At 37.1% G+C, this 16,991-nt stretch overlaps 1 protein-coding gene across 7 annotated transcripts in view; it reads right to left on the bottom strand.

Moving 5' to 3' along the window:
• Positions 1–16,991, bottom strand: part of TRIP12 (thyroid hormone receptor interactor 12) — a 106,053-nt gene that overhangs the window by 17,164 nt on the left and 71,898 nt on the right. For 4 of the 7 annotated variants that reach the window (XM_060151908.1, XM_060151909.1, XM_060151903.1 and 1 more), the window contains 14 exons: positions 16,635–16,842; positions 14,014–14,114; positions 13,616–13,790; positions 12,327–12,468; positions 11,278–11,469; positions 9,844–9,995; positions 8,191–8,348; positions 7,728–7,801; positions 7,447–7,646; positions 6,675–6,802; positions 4,952–5,103; positions 3,712–3,854; positions 2,474–2,630; positions 1,067–1,165 (listed from right to left, as the gene is read on the bottom strand). In XM_060151908.1, coding sequence (XP_060007891.1) covers positions 1,067–1,165; positions 2,474–2,630; positions 3,712–3,854; positions 4,952–5,103; positions 6,675–6,802; positions 7,447–7,646; positions 7,728–7,801; positions 8,191–8,348; positions 9,844–9,995; positions 11,278–11,469; positions 12,327–12,468; positions 13,616–13,790; positions 14,014–14,114; positions 16,635–16,842 — 2,081 coding nt within the window. Of the gene's footprint in view, positions 1–1,066; positions 1,166–2,473; positions 2,631–3,711; positions 3,855–4,951; positions 5,104–6,674; positions 6,803–7,446; positions 7,647–7,727; positions 7,802–8,190; positions 8,364–9,843; positions 9,996–11,277; positions 11,470–12,326; positions 12,469–13,615; positions 13,791–14,013; positions 14,115–16,634; positions 16,843–16,991 lie in introns of all 7 variants that reach the window. The other 3 variants (XM_060151907.1, XM_060151910.1, XM_060151904.1) reach the window with 1 other exon arrangement.

Here is a 16,991-nt window from a genome sequence, read left to right as displayed (position 1 = left end):
GAAGATAAGAAATGAAAAGATAGTATCATTAATCATCAGTGAAATGCAAATTATAACTACAGTAAATCCACTAGAATAACTAAAATTAAAAAGACTGGCAATAACCAAGTTTTGGTAAGCATGTGAAATAACTGAAATTCACATACTACATTACTGGTGGGAAGGAAAAATGGGGCAGTTACTCTGGAAAACGGTTTGGTGTTTCATATAAAGTCAAAACATACCTTACCAAAAGACTCAGCCATTCAACCTTGAAGTATTTTATATTTTACCCAAGAGAAATGAAAACATATGTCTACATGACGACTTGTACACAAATGTTCACAGCAGCATTACTCATAAGAGCTAAGAAAGTGGAAACACCTCAAATGTGCATTTGAGGTGAACATATGATGGTATGTCCACGTAATGGACTATTACTATTATTCAGCAATAAAAGGAAACAAACTGATACACGCAACAACATGAATTAGCATTACACTAAGTGAAAGCAGAGTAACACAAATGGCTACGTACTATATGACTCCATTTATTATGATACTGTACAAAGACAAAACTGGAGGGACAGAATATAGATCAATGGTTGCCAGGGATTGGGGATGAAGGCTGGGGACTGACTGCAAAATGGTCTAAGACAACTTTCTGTGGTGATGGGATTTTTTCTTTATCTTGATGTGGTTGTGGTTATAGACTGTATACATTTGTCAACACTCAGAAATGTGTATCTTTAAAGTGTGCATTTATGATATATGAGTTGTATCTCAATAAACCTGATTTTTTAAAAAACGCAGTTCAAGCATTTTGAAAGTTATGTTTAAAACCTTTCACTTTATCAACCTAAAGATTACACAAACACTTGCTCTAATGCCAGGAAAAAAAAAAACCCTTTTATTATGCAATTTAACCTCGAAAAATGGAGAACTTAGAACAAATGATTCAAGAGAAAACAGAGTACATCTCAAGTTTTGAGATAAATTTCCCAATCGTCTTTTAGAATTTCACAGGACCAAGAAACTCTAGGGACATCTTATCAAGAGCACAAGTCAACACAGCCTCATAAGCTCACCTCATTTTCATACTGAATTTCTAACATGGCCCGTGAGCTGCCGAGATCCTGCATCACAGACTCTGCTTGTTTCAGCAGCTCCTCTCTGTTCACAGTACGCTGCAAAGAAAAGTACAAATGTGAGGAAACTTTGATAAACAGGTGGCATTTCTCTCAGTGCAAAAAAAAAAAAATCAATTCAATCGTTAAAAATTATTTCTTAAAAAAGAAGCACACCTCAGAAGAGGTTTTAAGACATAGCTGCACTGCTATAAACATTGACAGCATCCTGCTGTACGTGAAGAAAAGCTAGATGTGAGTGTAGTTATCAGCTTGAGCCCATGGCAAATTCAGAAAATTCAAGTTGTTGAAGAAAGGATCTCTGTAACCTTCTCAAACATCAATGCAATTCAGGGCTGTGGCTCCATGAAATCTCGCTGTGTACATTTATAGTTTGGTGATGGAGAAATAGGTGTGGAGGTGACAGGTGAGCTGGAAACCTACTGGCTCTGACCAGCAGAGATTCTACAAGCACCACTGCAAATATCTATTAATGAGATGCAGGGGGATGAGAAAGGTCTTGATAGATTTCCAAATTCTACCTACACCTTGTTTATGGAATCCTAACGATACAAATAAAGATAGGATTTAAGAACAATGTTTTTTGTTTTGCTTCTCATTCCTCCCACTCCCCCTTTTTAAGCCATTACTAATGGCTTCTGTGAGACTTTTGGAGATAGAAGTTTGTAGGAAGACAGACTTGAATAAGAATCCTCAGCAAGAAAAAGGATGATGAACAAAGAAGTCCTAAGTAAAAGGCAGTGCAGTGCGAGAAGTGCAGAACTAGTCTCAGATGTAAATGGCCCAGGGCTGTGTGGTTTAGAGTTATCACCATGGGGCCAGGATTAGAAGCACAAGAAGATGCAGTCAGCAATACAAGGCTGACGGGTATAGAGACATGAACTATATCAAGGATTTTGTTTGTCTCTTCTAATTGGTGTGATTTGCTAAGAGAATGATGTGGATTTGATTAATTCTACCTACTGCATAAAGGGATCAATTATAAAAGGGAGATATGGTTAGAGTTCTTAATTTAAAAAGGAAAGGAAGGAGGTCTCAGTGAAAGAAGAGAAGATTCTTCCTTGGCACAAGAGTTATGGAGACTAAAAGAGAAAAACAACTGTAGAAATCATTACAGAAACTGGGGTGGGAGGGAAGGACTCTTACTGGAGGATAAACAAGAATCCCAGGAGATCCCAAGAGACTGATAGGAAAATATGGCTAACACATATGATAAGAAGGTAAGCAAAGAAGATAACTGTGACTAAGATAAGCCTCTAAACCAATAGGGATAATTAGATGCATCACATTTCTAGTTTATCCATTATCAGTATGACTTATCTTTAAATATTTTCGGGAGAAACTTACTTTTTTTCTATCCAATCTAGGTGCAACTCTGCTATCTTGAGAATCAGACTGGTTGATTTCTGGGTTGGTATCAAGTAATCTTTGCATTGCTCGGTCCCGATCAAATGCAGTTACATAAAAAAGCATTTGCCGAGTATCAAAAGGGAAGAAAAATGGGCTGTAAAAAGAGGCGATATAAATTTATTAACTGAATTAGAATCAGAAACCATTAAAAAACACTGGCTTAGAAACAACTTTTGATATGATACAGATTAATAATTATAATGTAACCAATAAAAATGGTCTACTCAACTAATTTTGAAGAATTTTCATAATTCTTGCATGAAATTTCTAAGTGATCAAGTAATAATGCATTAAGTAGCCATTCACTATGAAATCTGAAATTTAACCATTAAAATCAAGTCCATCCAAGATCATCTTTAATCTCCCAATGACATTCAGTAAGCATAACATGACTAGTGAAGGCAAAATTTAAAAATATAATCACCACCTCACCAGGTTGCCAACCCATCCCATTCCACATAGACACAAGTAATGGTTTCACTAAGTTCATGATTTTCCTCTGGGCTTTGGCATTTGTTAAGTCACTCAAAACTGCCAAAAGGCAGCTGCTTATCTTTAAAGAATGAACTCTGCAGTACCAAGGCCCCACTGCGTCATGACATATGATTTTGGCAGTTCTTGACACAGAACTGTCCAGAGCACTTCCTATGATTATCTAAGCATCCAGCATCTATTCTGTACAATATGAGTAGCCATGCAAGGATGTGGGTAGTGTGACTAAAAATCTCCCATTTAAAAATTTTCATTTTAATTCATCTAAACGTAAATACAGCTACATGTGGCTGGTGGCTCCCGTATCCATCAGTGCAGTCCTATAGTCTCCAAGAATGTAGGTCTGGACCCAAACAGGCTCAGAGAGAGAATCAACCAAACTCCACCTCTGGTGTCCAATTTTATGATGGAAGAGGGCTGAATCTCCTCACTAAAAATCCTTGTGTACTTCCCTATTTCATATATAAAGATACTATCAAGTAGACCTAGTGCCGGCCCCAGCTCATCTAGCCTGTTTAGAGTTTATCTGAAGCTACACAATTAAGCAAGCTATGATCAAAAATCGCATTAACTAAACACATTTAAATAGGTTTGCTAAAGACTATGTTTTTGTAACAAGATATATAAAGATCAACACAATGATAACACCCCCAAGCCCACCACTATAGAAGTGATTGTCTTACCAGGTTTTTCCTAGTTCAGTAAGCCATGTTGGGATGTTTCCCGTCATGATTACTAAAGGATCCTGAAGCTGCCTATTTGCTTTTGCTGTCAACTTACTGTTAATAAATTCACTAGTTGGGATAATTTCCTTGCACACTGCATTCTGTAAAATGTTAAAAAAAAAAAGTCTATTATGTAGTAAAACATTAGGATTATAGTCACCATCGTTTCCTTTATTCCCAAATACATATGCAGAGTGCCGAGACTTCCCCTGCTGGTTTCCAACATACAGCTTCTTGTTGGTATGTCCCAACCTGAATGACAGCTTTCACAACGTACAGCTGAGACAGCCCAACCCCCACGCGCCACTGACACAGCGAACGCTTCATGCAGGGCCAGCTCCTTCACTCTTCCCTCCACTAGCGAAGTATCAAAGACAAGCATTCAACTTTCACTTGAATTTAATACACATCTTAAATAAATGAAATTTTAGCTAAAGGTACCTAAAGATTTTTTAACTAATAATGTTCAACTTTTATGTGGTAGCTTAATTTTATAAATTATAGCTAGAGAATATTTACAAGTCTGCCAAGAGAGCTAGGTCTGCCTAGAGAATTAAATTAAATGTATGTATATTTCATTATATTGCTCTTAAGACTACCGAGGTGGCAGTTTAATTCTTAAAAACAATAAAATAAAGCATAAATACTATTTTGCCTAGATGAATTTTTACCTAATGATGACACATTTGGGAGAATGCAGAATTTTTCTTGTTGATACAGCTTTTACAGTAAAATAGATTCATGTTTTTGGAGATTAAAACCAGCATGTTGAACGTTAACATTTCTAAAGTGGTATGATTGTTCAGAGTATTCTATAGTATTTTGGGGAAATATCAGTTGCAAAGACTAAGAAACTACTTAATATCCATCTTGCCCTGTAAAAACCACTTGCTCAAGTTATCGTATAAATACTACCACTGAAATATAAATGCAAAAGATAATTTGACCATATTTTTAAACTCAAAATAGGTGACTTTACTGTATGAAGTATACAGAGCTGCTTTACGCTTTGTTCTTACTAACATACTGGAAGAGTATCTTTCATATATGCTGGGCTAGGATCTGTGCTGTTCAGCTGAATCATTGTTTCTATTTCTAGTCCAACAGGAAACTGATCAAGCACTAGACAGACACTAAGAAAAAACATGTAATGGACAACACATCAGGGAAAAGTTCGAAAGTAGACAACATTACTCACATCATACAAGTAATACCAGTATCGACTGATGGCATGTAAAACTCTTAAAAGAAGAATCACATCTAATGAAGGGTCTTCAAAAGTTATATTTTCAGGTGGTGTGGGTATGAGGTAAACTTCTAAAGGATTTGATACTGACGGGCACACTCCATCTAGAGGGCAAAAGATCAAAGTTTGATCAAAGTGTTGATCAAAGTTAGAAAGGCAGAGTCAACGAAGCCAGCATCATCTCAACATGCCTACTAAAAACAGTAACTACGAGTGGTTAAGATTTAACACTCGGTATCTTACTAGTAGAGTACTGACAGCTTGAACAATTTTTTTCCCCTTTTTATCTTATAGATAAATCATCCAGGCTTAGGAAAATTTCACTTTCTCTCCCATACTCATACATTGTAAAGGAGAAAAACTGACTCCTTTGCATTCCTCCTTTATATCAGAAAAATAACTGACAATAAAATGGCCAGAGAGGAGTAAAGAAAAGGTGTTTAAATTAAGTTCACTGTTACTGAAATTTCCTGGATTTTTTTACATCCAGTTTAAAATGGCCATGTAAGATAAACAAATACTCCCAAGTTATAAATCTGATAAAAATAAGATTTGGTTATTTAATCCAAGACTTAGGACATGATAGACTGTGATAGTTTCCAAGTAGGATCTGCAATTCCTTTGTTCTTAGATCTCATAAAGTAATAGCATTAAAAAAAAGAGAGAGATTGAAACTGTTGCCATTTACTTCTACCAAGCAAAGAAATTAAAAATCACAACACTATCTCTGCATAAAAGGGCAATTGTTTTAATACCAAAAACATAGGAAACAAATATCTCAAACACCCTTTTATATAGAAAAAAATGAGTTTTATGAAAAACAAAGTTGCTACAATGCCCTTACTTCTGTGGATCAGGGAATATTTCATCAACAACACCAGTGTTTGGAAATCCCTGATAGGAGCTGGTCCCCAAGGACTGCAGCCTATTGGTAAGGCACTGTAACCATCTTATAAAAAAGAAAGGGAGAGGGGCTTCCCTGGTGGCGCAGTGGTTGAGAGTCCGCCTGCCGATGCAGGGGACACGGGTTCGTGCCCCGGTCTGGGAAGATCCCACATGCCGCAGAGCGGCTGGGCCCGTAAGCCATGGCTACTGAGCCTGCGCGTCCGGAGCCTGTGCTCCACAACGGGAGAGGCCACAGCAGTGAGAGGCCCGCGTATCGCAAAAAAAAAAAAAAAGAAAGAAAGAAAGGGAGGAAATGAGCAAAGTTAGACTGGAAGGAAATACTACAAAGGAAGGTAAGTCAATTGGGAGGTTTTACTACTTTCTGTAGTCATTTTATAACCTAACAAAACTTTTTATTCCTTCTATAATTGGTGGATCACACTATTATAATGAATAACAATAAAAATTAAGGGTCAACCTGCCAATGTTCAGCCTCTTCTTTAGTGCATATGTTCTACTAATGAAATTTGTTTTTGTTTTCATAAAAACATGAATTCTTCATGGAAAGAATGGTAAGTTTTCCCACAAATACTTTCAAGATAACTTTTCACTTTCTAGACATTAAAGTCAAGGGTTCAATTAAAAGCAGCCAAGCATTTGTAGTAATTCATATTTTTATAAATTATATTAAAAGATTTTACTACTAGATATAAATCACTCTGTCAAAACCTTCAAGACAGGAAGACTACTGCCCCATGGCGATCTCCTTGCCCCTCTAGACATCACTTACCGTTCCACAACTCATCGTGCTTTTTTGCATTTCTAGGGGAAGTTTTTGTTGGAGCTGTTTGGGCTCTTCCTCTTTTGCCACCAACACAATCTTTATTGCTTTCTTCATCCTCTCTCACGGGTTTGTACCTAAAGTAATAAGAGTATGTAAACCCAAAGTAGATTTTAAAATGGCAAATTATTCTGCAAGGCCAAAGTGCAAGCCACAGACACCACAGAGTTACCAGAACAACTCTCTGAGGGCTATCCTCTCTCTCCCTAGTTGTGGATTTGGAGAACCGCCAATGGGACTGCTTCCTAGAAAAGATCACCTAGGAGGGGCCACCTGAGAAACTCCAGGGGGTGGCTCTGAGAAGAATCACCCTGTTTAAGTAAGTAGCAGACATTCACCAACAGTGCAGGAAGCTGCATCCAAATGCGTCTAAGGGCTCAGAGATGCCAAACTTCGTACTACCTAAAGGAACATCATCTTACGGAGACATTTTTGCCTTATTTAAAGACTTGAAATGAAGCTACTAGAAAAGTAGGTGCAAATTATGATTATTTATTGCCCAAACACATTTTCAAGTAGACTTAATGAGGAAGCTAAATATACACACATACACACACATGCACACACACAAGATGGAACATTTGAAGTGGCTTATAATAATAAAACATAGAATTTAGAGTCCCCTCTCTCCTTATGCAAGCCAGCCAGTAACAGGAATTCCAAAACACACAAACAGTATCAATGTTGATGAAAAACCAAACAAAATCATTTTCAGACTTGCCATATTGTATGAGTTTTCGTCCAAATACCAGCTCTTCCTAGAGGATTGCTCTCATCATCCGTGGATTCCCGTTCATCTTCGGCCTGTATACTGAACTGCCGTACTGCCTGATACACAGTCATGTTATACGGCAGCAAATGTTCTCCGATGTAAAACTGTAGCCTGTGTCGTACATTTCCTGAATTTAAGAATTGAGCAGCCTAAATAAAGCAAAACAAAAGCCATTGAAGCTACAGGCCCTGAACTTTACACATTAAAACTTGGTAAGAACAGCACCTTACCAGAGACTCGTCTATTTCCTCATCAGAGCCATCATCGTCACTGTCTTCATCATCTTCTCTTACTCTTCCATACCCTAAGGACCCAAGAAGTCTGTTAAACTCCTAGCAATTTCATGTGGCAAAGAAAAGCCTATATATACTGGTTAAACTAACATATTCCTAGAAAAACATGTATATTACATTTTGATCTACAAAGCAGAAAGATTAAGAAAACTGTCAGATACAAAATGTGATTTCTATTACATTCCACCAGGATAAAGTAACTCATCACCCAATCAACCAAGTAAGCAGTCAATCCCTACAAAATTTCTACATACTACATATAAAATAAATGATGAGTACAGAAGTTCCTGATGCTAGGTTTTGACAGAAGCAGCAATAGGGAAATAATTTATATATCCCTTAATATTAATTTCATCCCAAATGTACACATAAACACACAATATACATGTACAGAAAGTACCTCTAACTACAAGGTATCTCTCGATTGCTTGCACCAAAGCCAGAGGGTCAATCTTGACAGGTCCACCCTTCCACTGCTTCACATTTGCACAGTCTGGATGTCTTTGTAACTGGCATTTTAACTGATGTGTGTTGAAAAATTTTAAAGCCTGTGATCCTCTGTTGAGAGAAAAGCTCAAGATAATTTATGAAAAAAAAGTTATTCTATTATTTTCAAAACCAACATACACTAACTAAAATAAAAGCAAGATAATACAAACTCTGCATTTTTCTTGAGACACAAAGTAGCACTTACCAGTTATGTATATAGTAAAGCCAGCAATTCCAAGTTATTGGAAAAAACTTTTTATGATAAAATAAGAAATAAAAGAGGATGTGTACGCATGCAGATGAAAACGTTAAATCAACCTTCCATCTCTGTCCCACCATGAATCTATGTAAGCGGAAATACCTCACGATCAAGATTTAATTATTTCCGCAGGATAAAAATTCCTGAACCATTCGGGCATGCTCACTTCTGCAATATTTTGCCATTGCCTACTAAATCCTATTTATTTAAAAACAAACAACAAACCCTCTCATTTTTGCTTTCAAAGATTTCAGCTACAAAATTACTTTAAAAACTAACCTTTAAATTTTACTTTGCTATAGTCTTTTGAGTGAAGCAGTTTAATAGCTATACCAGTCTAGACCTGGTAATGATATTCAACTGCTCATTTCTGAAAAGGTCTGGCAAGAGTAAGACGAGTTTAAAATGCAGTTATCTACAAGGTTCCATAACGCATGCAAACAGGGGTGTGGGAAAGAATATTCCATTATATTGGTATATACATATGTAAACAGACATATTTTACACAAATTTAGATAAAAATGTAAAACACTATGGTTTTCTCAAATATATTTGAAAGTGTCCCTTTATTTCATAAAAATCTTCCAGGACAGTTTAATAATCAAAATTAAATACCACTCTCTACATTAAATTTCAAAGCAGAAAAAAATCTAGTCCACACTGATCACTTCATTATTCAATAATGCATACTGTTTTAATTCAGTCAGAATTTTAAATATCTTTAAAACACACCAGACTGTGTTTTTTAAACCCAAACTACCTTTTAAAATTTTCTAGGCAACTAGTCATAATATTCCAGGAAGCACGTAACATTCCGTAAGAACACAACAATGAACTTAATGAATTCTTTCTGCAGCACTTCATGAGTCCTGTAAAACTACTTTATTATCGAAAAAAAATAAACTTATTTGTTAAAGCCCATCAAAATGCAAAGTTTTTGCAAAACCACTTATAATGAAATCACATTATTGCACAGAAAGTAAACATTTTATTATCCATATCTACAAACTTCTTGGAGAAAAGCTTTATATATTAAAGTACATCAATTTAAGGAAAACTAAGCCTATTACAACTTTCCAGCACAAGTTGGTTTTATATTTTCAAAACATCATGTTTAAGATACGGGGTACGACTCTATGGATAAAAATTATTTGATTCACACTTTAGAATATTTAATTTCTGCGGTCCTTATAGATGAATGTTCTTTGAGCAGACCAAGACGTCACTAGACCTCTTGCCACCTTACCTCAACAAAATAAAGCATAAAGTCCAATGGCAAGAGCACACCTAGGCAATGATCCTTACCTGCCTCCTGTGCCATTTCCACTCGGAAAGTCATGCACTTTGACTGGAAACTGTTCCATCTGGCTGAGGCAGTTGTTCATCTTGTGAACTAATGCCAACAAAGGTGCATTACCCACTGGTTCTACTCTTCCAATGGGCTCCTCTCCAGGAAGCTGAAGTTATAAATAAACCAATAGGTTAAGCAAGGCCTCATGAAAATGGAATGCTCAACAAGAAAATTTAATAGGCAGTTTTACAAGATCTAATCTACTGAACCTTTTTTGATGGATTTGGTTAGAACACTGTTTCCAAAGAAATTATTTCAATAAAGACATTCTTTCTGTACAGGCCCACAATCCCATATTCACAATTCCTAAGTCCAAAAGGCTTGAAAACACAACTCATTTAGTGGCAAAACCTGACTCAGACAGACACAAGGCCATTTGGAGTCTTTATTCAACTTTTATTTAGTAGGAATAGTCCTATGTTTTGCTGCAAAAATATTTAATGTGTACAAAGTACTGTTCAGCATCCACTGGGGATATATCAGGTAATACATGCTGTATATACTGTATGGTAGAACTTGTGAAACCCATCCAGCCCCAAGGAGTTTCAGATAAGAGATTACAGACCTGCACATAATTTTAAGCATGGTATAAAACTATATCCAATATTGCTACACATCTAATGATTCTCAAATAAACATCAATTCTGCTTTAGGTAGCTGCACAAGTTAAAATAATATAAGCAATGCCTGCAAACACTGAAAAGACATGGTGACACAGTTTCACACAGGAGACTTGTCCTTAGCCCTATTACACAGCTGAACCAGAGAATCTTCCCTAGGGATGCCTTCTCTTAAGCCATATGAACAAGCAGAGTGATGTTGAGTCAACAGTGTTCAGGTTACTCTCTTGCTCTCACTCACTGAGGGTGAAGGAACTGAAGCTGCTCTGTGGCTTCTGGTCTCATAATCCACATTATAAATGGTGATTAAGTACTCTTCAATGCAATTGTTAGTTCTGTGTTTTACATACAAAATAGAAATGTATATGTGTCTACTCTATCTTATGTCTATAGCTACACTATGTCTACTGTATTTCCCTTAAAAAAAAATACTGCAAACTGCAATATGTTTAAAAACAGATATTGAGAATAAAATACATTCACAAGTGAGAGACTACTATTAATGGCTTGCCTGACAGAAAAACAAAGACTCAACGTTCATCAACCACAGAACAGGCCCTTGCTTCAAGTCACCATTTCGTTGTTTTATTATTTACCTGATGTATAAAAGACTAATGAATCCAACTGTGTATAATAAGCGAGCTAAACACTTTACCTCAATATCTTGACCAAAAACTACTCGAAATTACTACTGGGATGAAAATATACACACTAGTGAACAATGACGCTTAAAGTAAGACACACAGGCATTATTATTAGATAACTTACCGGAGAAGAAAAAAATACATGAAGGAATCTCTTTAATCTGATCTCTCTGCTCACAGCATCCTTTTCGCTTTTAGATGTCAAATAAAGCAATAGCTGCTTCACAAATCCACTATGTTGGATTTCAAATGATGAAACATCTGACTCTGAGACTATGCTACGGATTTCTACAAGGCACTCAGCTCCACCATCCACCTGAAAGAGTTGAAAACAATATTTACTGATTTAGACAGCCTTTACTAAATGCACAATTCACATTTCCCCAAAAGCAACTGGATACTTTCTTAACACCTTTAAAAAAGAAGGCAGGGGCAGGTGGTGCATTCTTGGTAGAGCTTTGAAAAATAACACCTTACCTACACACACATTCACAAAATGTTACTATTTCATGACAAAAAACCAGTATCCATACTAACATTAAAAAAAAACAAAAACCTTCATATTCAACCAATGGAATTGTGTTAAAAAATAAAAAAAAGACAAAGGATGAGAATACGAATGGAGGAATGGAGCTACAATACCAAAATGAAAAGAGATATAACAAGAGTTCAAGGTATGGCTTTACATTAGTACATTTAAAGTATGAATGAAACAGACAACTTCTTGGAAAACATGTACTACGCATATTGCTCAAAGTATATCAAAAATGCAAACAGAGTCAAATAAAACACAAAAGGCTTAGTTATTACATCTCTATCCTCTCTGAGTACTCTCAGGCCACAGGTAAAGAGGGGTTAAGGAAGGTCTTCTCAATGCTAACACCTGTAGCTGAAGAGGACTGAGAGAAGAGATGTGCTTGAGGGACATTTCTAAAGTCTCTTCGTTTGTCAAGAAATAAGGGAGGTGAAGGAAAGAAAGTCAAAGACCAGATGTCTAGCCCATCTAATGATAAAATGATGCACGAAAAGTCAAGGGACAAGTTAAAGAAATGTCAGCAGCAAAGGTACATGTCTGGCTAAAAAGCTAGAGAGTCACCAAGGAAAAGAAGAGCAGGACGGAAGAGACGCCGGAAGAGACAGAAGTGAACCAGCCAGATGCACCAGTCACAGTACCTGGAGGTTGAGTTGTTCGGTTGCAGCACAAAGTCTCTGAAGGACATTCAACGCAGGGTTGCTTCCATCCATGTTCTCAGAACTGAAATAACGCTCTACAAATTTATGCGCCTGCTCTTTAATCCAACCTTTGATTTTTTCTCTGCCAGAAGGAAAAAGATATTAAAGTCTCAGTGTACACAGAAAGGATTTCAATTATAACTTCTGGTCAAAGGCAAATAGTTGCTACATTTAAAATCCTTTTTGGCCTATGCTTATAGACTAGTAAATTCAGATTCCACATTAACCCAATTAAGTTTCAGTTTGAAAGTGGGCTAAGATATACCTAGAGAAATGCACAGGTACTTAAAATACATTTCAGGTCATTACATGAAGACCAAAGAAACAGTTCTAACTTCTAGGGACTCTACAACCTAAGAGTTTCCTGAGTGTTCACCTGAAAGCAATTTTACATGACTGTTCTCTAAGGTACAGACATATCTGCACTGTCCTTTATTTATGTTCCCTGGAGAGCTGAAGTAAAGAACTATAGAAAAGAAACATCCACCTATTAGGTGCACAATTAGCTATGACAGCTGAGACCTCGCTGTTTAAATTACAAATTCTGATGGCTTCAGAAATCTATTTGCTTAATTATTTTTATTAACTGAAGTTCAGAACCACCAACCAACCAAAGCAATCAACCAAACAAAAAGAACTTCCTTGTTTTCCCAATGGAATTTGATTTTTTTAAATGTCTTATTTGCAGAAGCAGCACTCCTTGCTGGTATGTTACACCCAGAGCCAAAAGACAAAACAATCCATAGGATTTTAAAGAAATAATTTTTTAATGCCATAAACTGGTGTGAAATCGTTGAGCTGACAGAATTCTAAGTTTCTAAAAAAGGGCTCTGCTCTAAGAGCCTTACCTTCCATTGTAAAGGGTAGAGGAGGGTTATCATAAAAGAGCGTGCACGTATGTGTACAAAAAATACGTCCGCTTTCTTTTTCTAGAACAGAACTACGGGACAGGTTCAATGGGAAACCTATTTGTTTGGCTCTGAACATACACAACTCCCAAGTAGACACGTTGAAAGGAATTTTAAAATGTGAGACTGGAATGCAGGACAAAGCCAGACACAGGGTTCAAGAATTGAGAATCGGCTCCATCCTTGAGCTATGCCACCACCTCTGAGCATAAATTAAAGATCTGTGTCCATGTTTCATCTCCATATAATAAATATGCTGACCGAAAAATGTGAAGTTTTTCTGACCTGAGAACAGAGGTGACACAGAACCCCCCACCTTACCTGTTATTGGATATGGTGTCCTTTGAGGCGGCCCTGGCAAGACCACTAACTCCCGCAGCTCGGGCCGGTTCAATGTTGTTGCTGTGAGACTGTGCGCTTAACCTTCCCCACGTTTTTGGATTCAAGCTTGCCAGGAAAGAAGATTTAGGTGACTGAGTAGTGGTGGGGCTTTTAGCTATGAAAAGAGAATGATGATTAAATCATTTCAGTGCAATCGATGAAAACCAACTGAAATTTAAGATTCCCACTCTTAATAAATTAGCTAAAAGAACTAACAACACTGGGAATTCAGGAAACTCAGGCATGCTTCAAAGCTATCAGCAATTTTAATGAAGTATGTATCCTTAACTGCTACCACCTTTCCCTTTACTGTCTCATAGCTTCATCACAAAAATTACCTTGATTGTCTACTTTGTCATCATCTCTTGGAGGTGAATACTTTGGCCTTCTTGATCCTCGTTTTGGCAGTCGTTTTCTCTTTAGAACATCACTTAATCGACTGTCACATGGGAAAACATGGGATAAGTTTAGCACTTACCATGATTTAGTATCATCACTCATTTAAAAGCAAGCTAAAATGGCAGAATATTGTTATAACAGGGTATTTTTCATTTAGTGATTATTTAATGCCAACTCTGCACCAATGTTCTAGAAGTGTACAAGACACAGAAAATGATTAGTTCAGAAAATAGCTAGCTATTTGACTATACTGAACTACTAAAAAGAAAACCAGGGACTTCCCTGGTGGTGCAGTGGTTAAGAATCCACCTGCCAATGCAGGGGACACGGGTTTGAGCCCTAGTCCGGGAAGATCCCACATGCCGTGGAGCAACTAAGCCCGTGAGCCACAACTACTGAAGCCCGCGCGCCTAGAGCCCGAGCTCTGCAACAAGAGAAGCCACCGCAACGAGAAGCCCATGTGCCACACTGAAGAGTAGCCCCTGCTCGCCGCAACTAGAGAAAGCCGGCGCACAGCAACGAAGACCCAATGCTACCAAATATAAAGAAATAAAGAAATTAATTAATTAATTAATTTAAAAAAAGAAAACCAAATAGAATATCTCATTAATCCTGTGTTAAACTCCAATATTAAATGCAGTACATACATAAAGCACAGGAAACAAATATGCAATGCATAAACTAGAAAAAGAATATGTTAAATTTGGGTACCTTATTTCTTCCCTAACCTAAATGACAATAAGTAAAATATACATAGCATTGAGTATTAATATTATCAAAATACTTTCCAATACTACCCAAAGGAATTTCATGGTGTGTAATGGCAATAACATCCTAAATGAATGCATTTGTAAGTACTTTTTTAAAAAATTCAAAATTATCTGTAAACAAATGTGGCAAGTGATAGTCTGAGTAGCCTATTTTGAATTAGAATATATGAAGCAGAACGTATGTAGCCTTTGCGTACTATTTTCACTATCTTTAACACCACTAGAAATAGTTTAAAATATCATCCTTCAAATAACAAAGCTACATAAAGTGGGGAAGAAGAAAAAAATTTCTAGTTCAGTTGTTCTATGACCCAAGTAAGAAAAAGTTTGAAAAAAATATTTAAAGTCTTCCAACATCTGACACGTCTCCTGAAAACACTTAATAGTGTGATCAATATACCTGACGATCAGGACAAGTGAACTTTCAAGGAATAAACTTAAAGTTAAACAATTCCACCTTTACGAATTTATATAAACTTTTCATTTAAAACCATATTAGAAGAGAAAGGAATCACTTAAAACTCTGAAAGTATTTTAAGAAAAAGGTCCTTTCCTCTTTCTTTAAGAGTATCAACTGTCAGAACCTATAATCATATAGCTTCTTTGCATTGCATATTTGTTTCATATATTTTACGTATGTAGCTCAGAAATACAGCATGTGTCTGAGCTGCATCATATTTTACCAAGTGCCTGTGCTATAATATAGTATTGGGCTGGCCAAAAAAGTCGGATCGGATTTTTCTGTAACATCTGCAATGACTTAAGGTTACTGCAGCAGCTGGGGGAGGGAGCGGGGCTCGGGAGGAAGTAGAGAGGCAGGCAAGGCTGGGAGGGAAAATGGCAAGATAATCCAACTTGAAAACAGTGAAGGTGGAGGGTCTCTGGCATTCTCAAACTCCTTGGACTGTGCCCACTACATGGTACCACTTAAACCCAGCAGCTTCCTAAAATTAACAGTGGCTGTGCCGGAAGTCACAGAACTGCCAAATGCATACTTAAACCAGGCTGGACAACTGCCACCAAGGGGCACCAAAAGCAGCTGGGGTTCGCAGTGGGCTAGCTTCACAGGACAATGCTACCTTGCAGCTTGTAAGATTAAATGTTTGGACCCCACTTATTAAGTATAATGTTTTACCAAGATCTACTTTTCAGCTTACATCAAAGAAACAAAAACACTTTTAGAGTGTGACTTGTTTCAACACAACAAAATGAAAACCAACACGAGGGTTTGGTAATGTTCTCAGCAGCACAGTACAACAAAGGAATTAAAAAAGAGGTGGAAGCAGAGAACTTAGAACTCTCATTTGCCTTTATTAACAGCAAAAGTTCCCATATGCCAGTTAAAGATAAATGGGAAATCGGGATCTTTTTTCCTTTACAGTCTAAAAATTCCGATTTTTAATATTTTTCACTATATTAAATATCTGGATTTCTTAAAGCTGGTATGTATGCTGCAATATAGTAAATAATCGCAAGATTATGAAATCAGAAATGAGAGCTCAAATCCCGCGTCTGTAAAATAAGTACATGACACTATACCAGTCACTTAGCTTCTCTGAGCCTTAGTTCCCTTGTATGGAAACACCATGTATCTCTTGTGGTTCCTAAACACGGCTCAATACAACAGGTTTCTTCCCATTCCCATTAAATATCTAACACAATATACATGGAAAAATAGAAAACGTACACTCTCCATAATATTTTACCATTTACTTCCCTGTGTGAGTCTCAGGTACCAGGGCAGAGTTAAAGGCAAAGAGCACAAAAATCGCTGCAAAACTCTGACTTACCCTTGAGGGCTCAGGTCTAAGGAATCATCTCTGCTGTGCTGCAAGCTGGGGGATCCCAAGTCAGCTGAGGCGTTAGTGGCAGCCGTGGCTGTTCCGCTGCTGACAGACGTCGTGGACCCCAAGGATCCTGACCCATTCGTACACGCCTTTGGTGGACTTGTCAACAATGATTCCGATTCTGCTAAGTGTTTTACTTGATGCATTACACCTTTACAGAGCAGAGATTAAAGAGAGTATGTGTTAATCAGGACCACCTCCCCACCATTATAAGATCCCTAAACGCTAACACGGATTCACAAGGAATGAGTAAAAAGTACCCGGCAAATAGGAAAATAACTTTAGGTGCCAGAGTCTTCA

The sequence above is a fragment of the Lagenorhynchus albirostris genome, chromosome 6, assembly GCF_949774975.1.
Source record: "Lagenorhynchus albirostris chromosome 6, mLagAlb1.1, whole genome shotgun sequence".
NCBI lineage: Eukaryota > Metazoa > Chordata > Mammalia > Artiodactyla > Delphinidae > Lagenorhynchus > Lagenorhynchus albirostris.
Note: the sequence above shows the minus strand (reverse complement) of the source record. Positions and strands in the feature narration are given on the sequence as shown.